Source organism: Phodopus roborovskii, unplaced genomic scaffold (genome assembly GCF_943737965.1).
Source record: "Phodopus roborovskii unplaced genomic scaffold, PHOROB, whole genome shotgun sequence".
Lineage (NCBI taxonomy): Eukaryota > Metazoa > Chordata > Mammalia > Rodentia > Cricetidae > Phodopus > Phodopus roborovskii.
The window spans coordinates 9,446,001-9,459,808 of NW_026125281.1; the positions used below are offsets into that span (position 1 = coordinate 9,446,001).

The 13,808-nt window shown below is 46.5% G+C and overlaps 1 protein-coding gene across 7 annotated transcripts in view; it reads left to right on the forward strand.

Annotated features, from left to right (window-relative positions):
• Positions 1-13,451, forward strand: part of Ncoa2 (nuclear receptor coactivator 2) — a 215,075-nt gene extending 201,624 nt beyond the window's left edge. For all 7 annotated transcript variants that reach the window (XM_051196935.1, XM_051196983.1, XM_051196975.1 and 4 more), the window contains 7 exons: positions 2,157-2,435; positions 2,882-2,959; positions 4,434-4,671; positions 6,250-6,427; positions 6,987-7,185; positions 8,749-8,838; positions 9,744-13,451. In XM_051196935.1, coding sequence (XP_051052892.1) covers positions 2,157-2,435; positions 2,882-2,959; positions 4,434-4,671; positions 6,250-6,427; positions 6,987-7,185; positions 8,749-8,838; positions 9,744-9,755 — 1,074 coding nt within the window. In that variant the 3' untranslated portion in view covers positions 9,756-13,451. The remainder of the gene's footprint in view (positions 1-2,156; positions 2,436-2,881; positions 2,960-4,433; positions 4,672-6,249; positions 6,428-6,986; positions 7,186-8,748; positions 8,839-9,743) is intronic.
• Positions 13,452-13,808: the final 357 nt, after the last annotated feature.

Below are 13,808 nucleotides of genomic sequence, written 5' to 3' on the forward strand. Positions count from 1 at the left end.
TGCACTGGGACAGGCAGCGCCACTTGGAAAGGACTATTTCACACATAGGTAGCAGGAGGCATGGTAGGTGTGGCTGCAGCTGAAACCCTTTGGCCCTTACGTGGGTACCACCCATAATAATTTTAAGATTATTTAAACAAATAGGAATATTAAAAATGCCAGTCACCTCAGTGAGTCTGGTTAGCGCTCTTCTCCCCCGTTAGTTTATTTGAGGAAGTGCCAGACTTGTAAATGTTTGTGTTTCTTCGATGTGAGAGCACCGGGTGTGTGAAGCTGCCCCGGCACCGGTGAAGCGGCCTCCCGTGTGGCCGAAGGAAAAGGGACCTAGAGAAGCTCACGCTCCCTTGCTGCTGTCTTCCTTTCCATCATGAATTCGTCTTTGTTTTTGTCACAAGTGCCTTCCAAGGCCAGTCTCCTCGGACCTCCAGCACGTCTCTACGTCTGTGAGGAAGGTGACATGGAGTCAGGTCACCCTAAATGTTTGTGTGAAGCATTAAAAATAATCTTGTCATAATTAACTCCCACAGTTTAGCAGACACAGTAGGAGTTCAGACTTGTCGAGTCATATTGAGAACAGTGCAATGGAAAGAAATGACTAGAGGTTAAATGGTACACCGGGTGAGGCCGGGAAGGGGAAGGGGTAACTATTTCCTGTGGAACTGATTGGGTTCACCTTAGCATCAGCTAGAACTTAGCTTCTCTGTGGCATTTTTAAATGTCCTTGGGGTTCCTGAGTGACCTGTAACACTTTGGTGGGTTCTCAAGGGGTTTTGTGGCAATGACTTCTAAAAGGAGAAGGATTGGCCAGGTATATCTTCAGGTGGACACTTGGCTGCATGGGTTTTAGGAATTCTCCTGAGAATGTTCTAGATCTCCTGTTTGAGGAAACAGGAGAATCAGCTGGCAGCTTCCACATGCAGCTCAGTGGCGGAGATGAGGAGAGACCTTGCTTCAGCAGCACCGTGAACTAAAAAGACCTATGTCCTGAGAAGTCCTCTGTGGCATGTGTGTGTTCTCTCAGGCTCACAGGCTCACACACACACTCATACACTCACACACTCTCACACACACAAGGAAATTTATGCAGCTCTCTGTAAAACTCTCAGCTGGGCATACTGGCACATGCCTTTGATCTCAGTCCTCCATGAGAAAGGTGGATCTCTGTGAATCAGAGGCCAGCCAAACTGGTCTCCATAGTGAGTTCCAGGACAGCCAGGGCTACATAATGAAACCCTACCTGTGTTGGTGGTAGCTGAATGCATCTCTCCGTAATTAACCAAATACATAATAACCAGTCTTGCAGACATGCCTGTCAGATATCATGCAAGGCATGGAAGGACATGCTAAAGTCCTTACACCTTCCTTTCCTTCTAAAGGTCTTTCTTTGGGGGGGAGCAGCTATTAATAAAACATATGACAAGCATACTGACTATGCCTAGCACATAGTAATAAGTTAATGGTAGCAAAGCGTGGGCAAGTAAGAAACCCTGCCAACCACAGGGAACAGCTAAGTAAACAATAGGCAGTATAAGCCAGGCATGGCGACACAGGCCCTATAATCCCAGCCCTCAGGAGGCAGAGGCCAGAGGCTCATGGTTGAGACCCTATATCAGCTGGGTCCCACCCCTAAAACATAATAGGCAGTGTGCCATCTCACTGGCGGTCTCAAGTGCCACACCACAGTGCGGAGAAAGACTCCCAGAAGTCTGTTCTGTACAGAGTAAGGACAGTGGTGGCTGTTTCCCCAACACTGCTCCATGCTTGCTACCTAGGGCAATCGCTGACTAAGATGATAGAGAGATAGAGGTTTGTGTGTGCAGGCAAAAGAGGTAACACTGGCAGATGTCTGCTCCTGAGAGCCCATGCTGGCTCTGACTGGGGAAGGGCAGAGCATTACATAGCCACAGCCCCTTCTCCCACCCCCTTGGAGGAAGTGCTGGGGGGAGGCGGTTTCCACCCTTGCTTCTTCCCTTGAGTGATTGGATCTATTAAGCAAAGAGGCACTGTGTAAAATAAAAAGGAGAAGTAGACCAGGCTAAAAATACCTTTATAATTGGTACAGTATTTTTAAAGCATCGAATATGAGAGGAAGAGAAAACTGCCTCCTCTTTCCTTAGTACAGGGTCTTTATGGGCTTCTCTGGGTTTTCTTTTCAGAGCCAAGCTGTAGATCCAGAACAGTTCTCAAGTCAAGAGGCTAACGTGATGTTGGAGCAGAAGGCCCCTGTTTTCCCACAGCAGTATGCATCTCAGGCGCAAATGGCCCAGGGTAGCTATAATCCCATGCAAGATCCAAACTTTCCTACCATGGGACAGCGGCCTAATTACACCACACTCCGTATGCAGCCCCGACCAGGCCTCAGGCCCACGGGCCTCATGCAGAACCAGCCAAACCAACTGAGACTTCAACTTCAGCATCGCCTCCAAGCACAGCAGGTTAGTTTTTCATGGGACCTTAGAGCCGGGGCCCCGGGAAGATTAATGGGGGTTGGTGTAGCAATGAAGTGTTAGAATTGGACTGGGGGTGCGGTTAAGTGGAGAAGGTGATTTTATCTAAGTATTTCCTGTTTTATAAAATGTATTGAGCTGGCATTGGTTACACTTGGGAGCCAAGGCTGGAGGATTTAGAATTCTAGACCTTGAACCGAATGTGGTGATGGCACACACCTCCAACCCCAGCACTCGGGAGGCAGAGGCTGGTGGATGTCTGTGATTTCGAGGCCAGCCCGGTCTACATAGCTATTTCCAGGTGAGCCAGGGCTGCATAGAGAAACCCTGTCTCGAAAAGTACAGAATTCTCGGTTAGCTGGGTTACACAGAAAGACCTTGTCTCAGCTCAGCCCCCTCCCTAAAAAGTTTTCTTTCTACTTCTTTGCCTGTAGAACCGCCAGCCACTTATGAATCAAATCAGCAATGTGTCAAATGTGAACTTGACGCTGAGACCTGGAGTGCCGACACAGGTGAGGAGCCCAGCGGCCGTCGGTGGCCACCGTGTCCCCTTCTGTCGTCCTCCTCCTGCTCACCCCGGGCCTGTCTAGCCTATTTCCTGACCCCTGCTTTAGTTCTCAGTGCCGCCGTTACTGCCAGGGTCAGTTTATTCTTGTCGTTCACAAGGGCGATGTTTCAGGAAGCCTCAGCCAGTCCTGACTCCAGTGCCGGCTGATGCTCCCCAGGACCCGGGCTTAGAGTCCTGCAAGTCTCTGGTCACATGCACAGTGCTCTCAACACATCAGGGCACACAACCTTGTTTCTGCGGGAGTTTCTGTTTGCAGACATTTTCCATGTCTCAGAGCCAAACAGCCCTCACCTAAGGCATGCGTTTTCTCCATAAACAAGCTCGCCTGCCTCTTACACTTGAGAACAGTAGGTAGTGCCGCACCGGCAGAAAGCATATCAGGCTCTGTTGGGCCACAGGGAACCTCCACACTAAGCAAGAAGGCCACCTGCCCACCGCATGCGCCCCTCGGCTGGAAATGTGCGTGCCAAGCATCTGAATCCTTTGCTACTATACCCAGGTCCATAATTAGCCATGACGGTGCTGTGAATGTTGATATGGAGAGTACAGATACACTTCAGAGTCGGCAGCCTCACAAATGGCCAGGGTTGTGCCCTTACAGAACAGAGCACAGCCTCCTATTGTGTCCTGAGAGCAAGCCCAGGAACCCAGCTCCGCATCCTCCTTACTTAACTGTCCTTAGATCAGGTGCGTCACCATGGTGTGGCCACTACAGAACATTCCTTTACTGGGACAGGACATCCTCTTTGGCTAAATGGTAGCGGGCAGAGTGGATACCTGTGTCGCCAGCCAAATCAGCCCTGGTGATCAGTGAAGCAAGAGAAGTCACTGCCAGGTCACCCCACCTCCCTCCTCCTGCAGTACACCAGGTCCCCTTAGCAGGGATTTGGTCTCTTGTTAGAGTGGAATGTTCCTTACGAGAGACTTAAGTGATGTCTTCTGCTGGGCATGATGGCACATGCCATAATCCCAGCCCTCAGCAGGCTGAAGCAAGAGAGTAAAGAGTTGGCGCTACCCAGGGTTTGGAAAGATGGCTCCAATCCCCAGTCCCCACATAGTGGGTCAGAGTCATCTGTAACTCCATTCCCTGGCGCCTGGACACCCTCCTCTGGCCTCCATGAGCATGGCGCACACATGCCACATAACACATAAAAAGAAACACCAAGAGCCTTCCTGTAGGCGGGCCTTTGCTCTTTGCAGCCCTTCAATCGACTGTACTCTCACAAACCGAGTTAGTTAACATCAGCAGGGTTATGGAATCGCCACGAGGGTTGAACTTAGAAACTCGCACTAGTTATTCCAGAGTGAGTATTTTCTTCATGTAATTTATTTACAAATGGTCTCCCATGGAGCATGCCATTGGTGTCTGACTAACCTATCTACCCTTGGTTTTCCTGCCTGGGTGCCCTCCATTTCAGGCTCCGATTAACGCCCAGATGCTGGCCCAGAGGCAGAGGGAAATCCTCAATCAGCACCTTCGGCAGAGACAGATCCAGCAGCAGCATCAGCAGGTGCAACAGCGCACTTTGATGATGAGAGGGCACGGGCTGAACATGACCCCCAGCATGGCGGCTCCCAGCGGCATGCCGGCAGCCATGAGCAATCCCCGGGCCCCCCAGGCCAATGCCCAGCAGTTTCCGTTTCCACCAAACTACGGTACGGGCCTTATCCCACCACCTTATCCCCCCAGTGCCCCTCAGTCCTGGGCCACAGCTCTGTGCACGGTTCTCAGATGGATCTGGCCGACCAGCGAGTAACAGGATACCGTGGAGGACAGTTGGGGCCTGGCAGAAGTCCCCAAGTCCAGCACAGGGTCATGCTGTCTCTTAGCCCTGGTCCCTCCTTTGGTCTGGGTGCAGGTGTTACTTTAGGAAGGACCAAAGTTAAGTGTGTCTCTGTCTCTGGGTGTGTGAGTGTGCGTGAGTGGTTCTGCTCGGGTCAGTGTCTATGAATATAATACACACAAATACTGCTACTTACATTTGAATGTCTCAGAGTCTGACACAAAACATCAGAAAACAAAAATCAGTATAATATTACAGATACTCTGCAGCTTTTGAGGAACACTTTGTTATTGATAGCACTTACGAAAGAAGAAAAGCAACCTTTACCGATTCTACCCAGTTTTTACAGAATAGATAATTCTTGAAGTGTTGCATCAGAGGCACGGTGGGGGTCTCTTTACTTCATGCTGATTGGTTCGTTAATGTCAGCCTAAGAGATGAGATGACCAGGGGTAACGTCATAGACATTAGTATTTATGTGTGTCATCTTCAATTAATAGCAGGATTATTAATAAATGCAAGTGCCTACATGGACATTAAATGTTCCAAATGGCTCCCTTTTTAATGAGTGGTCTATAAGTAACGATGAAAGTCTTTGAGTTGCCTAAATACAGATGCCCTGTCTCCTTAAAGAGCAAGGATCGTATAGCCGGGCAGTGGTGGTGCACTCGGGAGGCAGAGGCAGACAGATCTCTGAGTCCAAGGCCAGCATGGTCTACAGAGTGAGTCCCAGGACAGCCAGAGAAGGCCTGTCTCAAAAGAAAGCAAAGCTAGTGTATTGATATGGTAGAAACTTTTCTTTTTTGCTGCACAAATATTAAGGAAATATTCCTGAATGTGTTTCCAGCTCGGAAATGCCCTTTTCAACGCCTTCCCTTCCCATTGCCTCTGCTGAGAGCGCTTTCCTTTTCCTGTGAACCCTTTTACCCTGAGACTAAACTGGAAACACAGTCAATGGTCCCGATCGCTAACCCTGACAGCACTCGGTACCACTGTCCTTTCCAAAAACAAAACGAGGCAAGGTGAATGCAGTTCCTTACTTTCTAAAATATATTATCTCATCATGAGATGGTGTAATTTAGTTTAATGAAAAGTTATCTATATGTTGGCTTTCAGTATAGACCTGAACTTAATGAGCCTAAACCAAATTTAAGCAATACAATACAACAATATTTAGATTTTTTTTAAAAATTGGCCATTTCCAATAAAAATGATATATACATACAAACTCTTGTTTTGGAGGGGGGTTGATGTCATTTCTCTGACTCAAGCCATGACATTTAATGTGTGTCCTAGGACCCCTGTGATTCAAGTATAGAGATTTTTTCCCCCATGCACTTCCATAATGTCTGTAATTAATTGTACATAATCAAGTATTGGAAAATAATTTAGAATATGCTGTCTGTGATTTAGCTAACAATCTCTTCTGGACTTCTGTTTTGTTTTTAAGGGATAAGTCAACAACCTGATCCTGGCTTTACCGGGGCTACCACACCCCAGAGCCCTCTAATGTCCCCCCGGATGGCGCACACCCAGAGCCCCATGATGCAGCAATCTCAAGCCAACCCAGCCTACCAGCCCCCCTCAGACATGAATGGATGGGCACAGGGGAGCATGGGCGGAAACAGGTAACGTCACGTTGCTGAGTCTGATATAAATGATCCCTCCAGGAAACTTTCTACAGAACATAGCCATCCCTTTCTTTCATCCATATCTTTAAAAATGTATTTGCTTGAGCAAGCAATAGCAAGCTAATTGCTAAATAAGTCAGTTTACTCTTGAGCAAAAAAATCAACAGAATTTTCCAAAAGCCTAGCATGACACCTTGCTTTGGAGTGGAAAGCAATGCCTGGAAGCAGTTTCTACTCCTAAGTGTAGAACTCGTGTGGAAGGCAGTGGCCCAGAGCCAGCTTTATGAGCCTGCTTGTGATAAGAGTAAACGGGAAGTGCCTTCCCCCCCCCCCCCGCCCTGCCCCCAGCTGCTGGTAAAGTGGAAAGGTGTGCATCCTCTCCATGGCGCTTGCAAGGGAGAAAGAGAGCCTGATGATTCTGTCCCTCGTCACAGGCTGCCCTGCCTGTATTCATTGCATTCATACCATTCAGTCAGAGTCATTCATTCTAGAACAAGAACTCCAGACCGCTAGCCCTGTTCGCCATCAGCTCTAACGCCTTGTCGTTGTGTTCCAGCATGTTTCCACAACAGTCGCCACCACACTTTGGGCAACAAGCAAACACCAGCATGTACAATAACAACATGAACATCAACGTGTCCATGGCAACCAACACGGCTGGCTTGAGCAACATGAACCAGATGACAGGACAGATCAGCATGACCTCAGTGACCTCCGTGCCTACGTCGGGGCTGTCCTCCATGGGTCCCGAGCAGGTAAGAGCTGCAGAGAAGAGTTTTCTGTGTGCACCCTTGAGTCCTGTATCTATTTTGAAAAGTGGTTTTTTTTTTTTTTTTTTTTTTTTTCACTTTATTTTCACCTGTGCCAGTGAGATTTAGCAAAAATACTTTTTAATGGTAAACCATTAGGAAGGATTCCTGACTGCTAAAGGGTTGGGAGTTTTTGTTGTTACTTTTTCTTAATTTTTACATCATTAACATTTTTTTATGACTTGGGAATTTAGAAATGGAGTGATAAGTGTTTTGCCAAGTATGGTGGCTCATGCCTTTAGTCCAGCTCTGAAAGGGCAGGCGGATCTCTGAGTTCGAGGTCAGCCTGATCTATAGAGTGAGTTCAAGGACACCCAGGACCATACACAGAAACCCTATCTCAGAAATAATAATAATAACAACAACAACAACAAAGCTAGCTTTTCTTCTAAAGGTGGGCAGAAAGCAAGGGCCACAATAGCTGCCCCAGTCACCCCCCAGCGCCACTGTCCTTAGACGAGGCTGAGGCACTGCTGGCCTCTCCGCTGCTACAGGGCAGGTGCCATAGTTTGATTTCTGGTCAGTTTTCAAATTCTTACTTTGTGTTCCTGTAATCCCAGCACTTTAGTTCAAGGCCAGCCTGAACTACAGGAGACCATACCGTAGAGAGGAAGGGGAGGAAGGAGGAAAAGAGAGGGGAAATGTGAGGTTGGTGTTGCCGTTCCTGCACAGATGGACCCTGATGCTGTGTGATTTGCTCCGCCAGGCATGTGACCTGGGTGAGGCACAGTGACACAGAAATACAGCAGTCACAGGCCAGCCCGCCTAGGAACAGCTGGGTGCATTTAGTAACTCAGACCACTTGAGGGGTGTGTGTGTGTGTGTGTGTGTGTGTGTGTGTGTGTGTGTGTGTGTGTGTGTTTAAACATTGTGACTATCGGTGTCAGTATAATAAGTCAAAAAATTAAAACCACAGCTACCGCGCGTCTTCTGCCAAAAACTAACATTGGTGAGATGGGGAGGGGGTAAGGGGAGAGTAAAGTACTTGCCACCGAGCCTTACAACCTGAGTGTGAGCTGCAGGACTCACACAGTAGAAAGACCCAACCTCTAGCTCCACACTCATGGCATACATACACGCCCCACACACAAAATAAAGGTAATAAAAGGGAAAGGAGTAAAGAAATATATGCTAATGAGTAGTTTATTTGGCCCGAGCCGGTTCACAAAAGCCAGCACTGTTCTGGGATTCACACCTTGCTCTTGCTCATGGGTAGCTCGCCTGAGTAGTAAAGGTGCCAGCATCTCAGGTGCTTCAGAGTCACAGGGTTGAGTCACCGGTATGACGGAAGCAGCTTTAAACCGGCACACGCAGAGTCGGGGGCTGTGGATACAGACACAAAACTGTGCAGATAGAATTACTTTTGAAGGCAAGTTAATATCCAGCCACACTATCAGTGTGTTTTCAGCCTCGTCTAAAATGTGTACACGGGACAGCAGCTGGGCCTGTGAAGTCGTTGTGGGATTGTTTCACTGAAGTGTGAAATGTGTCATGTGTTGTCACCCTCAGGTAAATGACCCTGCTCTGAGGGGAGGCAACCTTTTCCCAAACCAGCTGCCTGGAATGGACATGATCAAGCAGGAGGGAGAAGCATCCCGGGTAAGAGCCAGGGTCAAGGGCGCGGCTGAATATTCTCAGTGCACTGTCAAATCGGTGGATTAGGAAAAGCTTTAAAGGAAGCCAGGACAGGCTGGGCGACAAAACACAAGAAGTAAATAAATAAGCAAAATGTCAGAAGGAACCCTCTTAGGCTGGGGCGGGTGCTCAGTTGGGAAAGTGATTGTTGTGCAAGCATGAGGGCCTGAGTTCAAATCCCCAGCTCCCAACTAAAAATGTGGGCATGGCGGCATACATCTGCAACCCCGGTACTTGAGGAAAGGGGAGAAACGGCCAGGTCCCCGTGGCTTACTCACCAGCCAGTCTAGCTGAATCAAGGTGCTTTGAGCTCAGCAAGACCCCACATGCCAGCCTCTTGCCACAGCATGCGTGTGCACACGAGCAAGTACATACATATACCACACGCGCGTACACACACACTAATGTGCACGCGAAGAGGGTGTGGGTGGCGTTGTGATCATTTTAGCCCAGGCTGGCCTTAACCTTGAGGTCCTCTGCCTGGCCCTCCTGAGTGCTGGGATTATTAGCGTGTGCCACCATGCCTGGCTGGGGGGATGTCTTTGATAAGAGAGGAGAGGTCATTCAGAAGAGACTGACGTCCATCTCCTGACTGCACAACCTGCAAGGAACTTGATGCTGCTGGGTTTGTTAAGTGTTGCCAGCTGCCTTCCCACATCAGAAACCCATCTGCTCATTAAATGTGTGGCCTTCAAGAGTCCTGTTATCTAGAATAAGCTAGCATTTTGTATTTTGTGATGGGAATTGCATTGTTCTCGTTTGGGAGACTGGTGCAAAGGGATAGTTTGAGACAGACCAGGTCTGCAACAAAAGTAAGCAACCAAATGTAAAGAGCCTGCTGTCTTCACACCGCCTCTGTTTCCCTTCAGAAATACTGCTGACCCTGCAGGTAGCTGTTTGCGTCCATCCGGCTTCAACCCGCGGGGCTTACTAGCTCAAACCCCTGACCAGTCTGCGAAGCGAAGCTGCTGCGTCTCTTTGTTCTGACCCACCTGACCTGCCACCGTTCTCCTAGGACACCATCAGCAGACAGTTGGGCCCTGGCCCCGGCGTAGGGTGTGCCGGCTTGGCTGCCACTGGAAGGCTGTCTCCTGACAGCCTGAAGCTTGCCTCCAGACCATCTCACAGTCTGCTCACTGCATTCACCTTAGTGCAACTTAGATCTCTCCTGCAAAGTAAATGTGGACAGGCCAACTTCATACCCATTCAGATTGAATGTATTTAAGTGTATGTTCTGAGGAGAATCGTGCTCTTGCTCTGTTCCTGGTCGGCTCCACACACTGGTTTCTTCTTGCTTTGTTTTCCTTGGCTAATCAGTCTAGTCCAAAAGGTTATGATGTATCTGGAGGTAAGAAAGGGGTGTCTTTTCACCAAGTCAAAGCTAAAAGCTGCCTTTGGGACGGGAGCAGGGCAGGCACTGTGGGCTGTCTGTGGAAGTGCCCGGGGCTGGAGGCGCATCTTACAGAAAGCCCCCACCGCGGCGGAAGGAGTGAGCGTCCGGTTTTCGAGATGAAAAGGCACCTGAAGGAGGAATGTTCACACAAGTGTCTGTCCCAGTTCTTTCTCTGTGAAAACCAAGCTGGTTCCCCCAATCAGGAGGAAAAAGGAATACTTATTTCTAAATTGTTCTTAGATTGATCAGGTGGTTTAAAGTGGCATCCCGCCCCGCCCCGCCTTTTCTTGTCCCTCCCACTTCTGTTCTCGTAAATAAAAACAGCAACAGCCTAAGCTGTAGAAACCAGGCTAGCCATTCATCCTGTCAGTGTTTGTAGCCGCTTAACAGCAGCTTACCATGGAAAACGCATTTCCCGTCAAGGAGAGGGACAAAGCGGAGACGCTGCCGCCCATCAAGCTGCAGTCAGGCTGCGGCACCTGCTTATGATGGCCTGGGCTGCGGCGTCGTCCGCTCTGACCTCCAAAATGAGAGGTTACTAATGAAACCTACAGCAGACATCACGACAGATCTGACCTCTGCCATGGGTTTTTATTTTGTTTTTTAGCAGTGCTGACAAAGCAGAAGTTTTGTAAGGTACATACAAATCCAGTTTATATGTAAACAAGCAATAATTTAAGTTCGGAACCTAAGTGTTTTAATTGTATAATTTTGTGAGGTATACATATTGTGGGATTGACGCAAAAATGAGGTACTTCAGTATTAAATTAGATGTTCATAGCAATGCCTCCTAAAGGTGTGTTTGAAGGCTGCCGATGCCTTGATCAGACCTGATTTGTAGACTTGAGACCTTTTGTTTTCTACACCTTGAGATTCTGCTCGTGAATCATGTTATCTAATCTATATAATATGCAGCCGCTGTAGGAACCAAGTCTTGATTTTATATGTTTATATTCTTTCTTAATAAACCTTAGAAAGACTACGAGTTACTAAGCAGCGCACTTTTATGGTTGTTTTTCCCGCCCACTGTAAGGGGGGGGTTTAACCTTTGTTAATTGGTGTCAGTTTCAGACAACTGCAGTACCCAAAACTAAGACCTTTCCAATTCTCCCCAGCCCCGATATACATACTTTCTTACCTAAATTTCAGAATGATATCTTTTTTGATGTCTAAAATCAAAGCATTTTATAATATCTCATTATTAGCCAAGCTTTCTAGGAACAGAGAAGTTTTTCCTTGAAATTTGTTTATTCCTGGCAGGGTGAAAAACATATAAACTACCCTATTTATATTTGTATCTCTCTATATATCTACAGATTGTAGACATATAGAATGAGATATGACCCAAAGACAAATGCTAAACCATCTGAAGGTGTTGCTCCGTGCTAAAGAACTTTCTGGAAATTTGCATTTCGATATATTTGTCCGTTTGGACAATCTCAGTGCAGGGAGGTGGCCAAGTAACAGCTCTTCCCAGAGGCCACCAGTTCATGTGTCTGCCCGAGGCCCCACTGTCGGTCACCAGTGCTGGCAAAAGGGAGAAGATGGAGGCCCAGAGCTCTAGGACCGTGCCCCAGTAATGAGATGCATGTGGTACACTACTGAATGCCACCCGTTTTCAGATAAATTTCTAGAATTATGTGGAGTTGGCTAACTAACTGTTAACTTCACCAGGGCACAAGAGAAAATGGAATTGAAAACAGATTTGTTTTGAATTTTAAATCCCATTTCACTATAACACCAGCCACAATGTCTGTCTTTCCACGTTCATCCACTCTACCACTGTTTTCTAATGCCCGTCCCAACCAGACAGGTGTCCAAAGCTGGCAGTCAGAATAGCCCGTGATCATGATGTGAAGACGAGAGTATAAGCTCCCTCATAGTCCAGAGCAGTAATGCATTTTCTTTTCCATCTAATTAGGAGACTAAAATAAGTGAAGGAGTCCTCTGATCATGTTCTCACAGAAGCGAATGCCAAATCAGTTCCCTTCATCATCAGTATTTCTCATGCTGTACACAATAAATTTGTTCTTGGTTTTTGTTGAGCAGAACACAGGATCAGTGTTTTCCTATATTACTCAATGTGAAAAATACACACACCTTAACTCGGTTGTAAAACCCATTTTAGTGTTCATGTAACGTGGTAAGTTTTAAAAGTGAAGTGAGCTGTGTTTCTACAACAGATTCGTCTGACTCAACGACTCAGACACCCCCTATGTGTATCTCTAACAACCTGTAATAATTGGAAGCAATGGTTTTTTGCAGTTTCGGACGCAATTTTTAATCTGTGTTTTAGAGTGGAGTTCATATGGGTGTGGCACATGAGCTGGGAGGCACAGATCCACTTGCAGAACCCAAAGATACACAATCAGTTTTGAAATGCAACTTAAGCCATTAATTGTTGGTGTGAATTTAAAATTTTCTAGTGTTTGTATGGTAGTATGCTGCCTAAGAACAAAGCACTCTCTGCACAAAAGAAAATTACTGTAGTGGCTTCGATTTTAATTAGAATTTTCTCCCTGGTGTTTCTTTATAGACTAAAACAAGATCTTTTAAGTTTCTTACTACAGGTAAAAGCTATGTGAAGAACCTCAAAATGCTAAAACCTAGCATAATGCCTTAGATCTGTTTTTAAGTCTTGTATATTCCTACATAGCTGTCCAATGTATTATATTTGTATAGTGAATTGTGTACAATTTTTGAATAAGTGCATCATCACTGACCCTTATGTTATTGAACAGTGATGATGATCCATTTCTTCAAACATTTAACTGTCATTTTTTTTCCTTTGTCATTCGTGGGTTTTATTTGTACAGTTCCTCATGAAGTTGCATCTGAGATATGTGTATATGAAAAGATTATTAATTACAAGGGTAAAATTAAGCAATATATTAACTATGGTTCTTCAGGAGAAAGCTTACAGTGTTTCAGGTTGTGATTTATTTTCAAAGCAGAGTTGACTCTGAACATCACTTTGTTCATCTGCATTGATGTTTGTATTTCTAGTGTGAGCAGTTTATGCAAAGGTAGATATATTCAGAGAAATTTTAAATACATTTATGCAAGTTACTATTGCTTTGCTGATGCTATTTGCTTATTTGATGTTAAATAATGCTATTGTAAATAAAGAATCTGTTGTTACTGCATCATTTAATAAATTTTAATGCCTTCGGGTTTTACATGGCCTTAGAGGTTTTTAATGTGGATATAGCGTTATCTTCTTTTGTAATTTACATTTAAAAATACCTGAGAAGTACTGGCTCAGTGGTGAAGAATGCTGGATGCTCTTTCAGAAGATCCAGGTTCAAAAGTCCTAGCACCCACACATCATTGGTACACACCTGTACCTCCAGTTGCAGGGGATCCAACCCCTCCTGTGGTTCCACAAGCATCAGACCCACATAGTGCACAGACGCCTATAGACATAAGACATGAACTCTACAAGAGAGTTAAAGTTCTGGGGGGCCGGACAGATGGCTCAGAGGTTAAGACCACTGGCTGCTCTTCCAGAGGTCCTGAGTTCAATTTCCAGCAACCACAT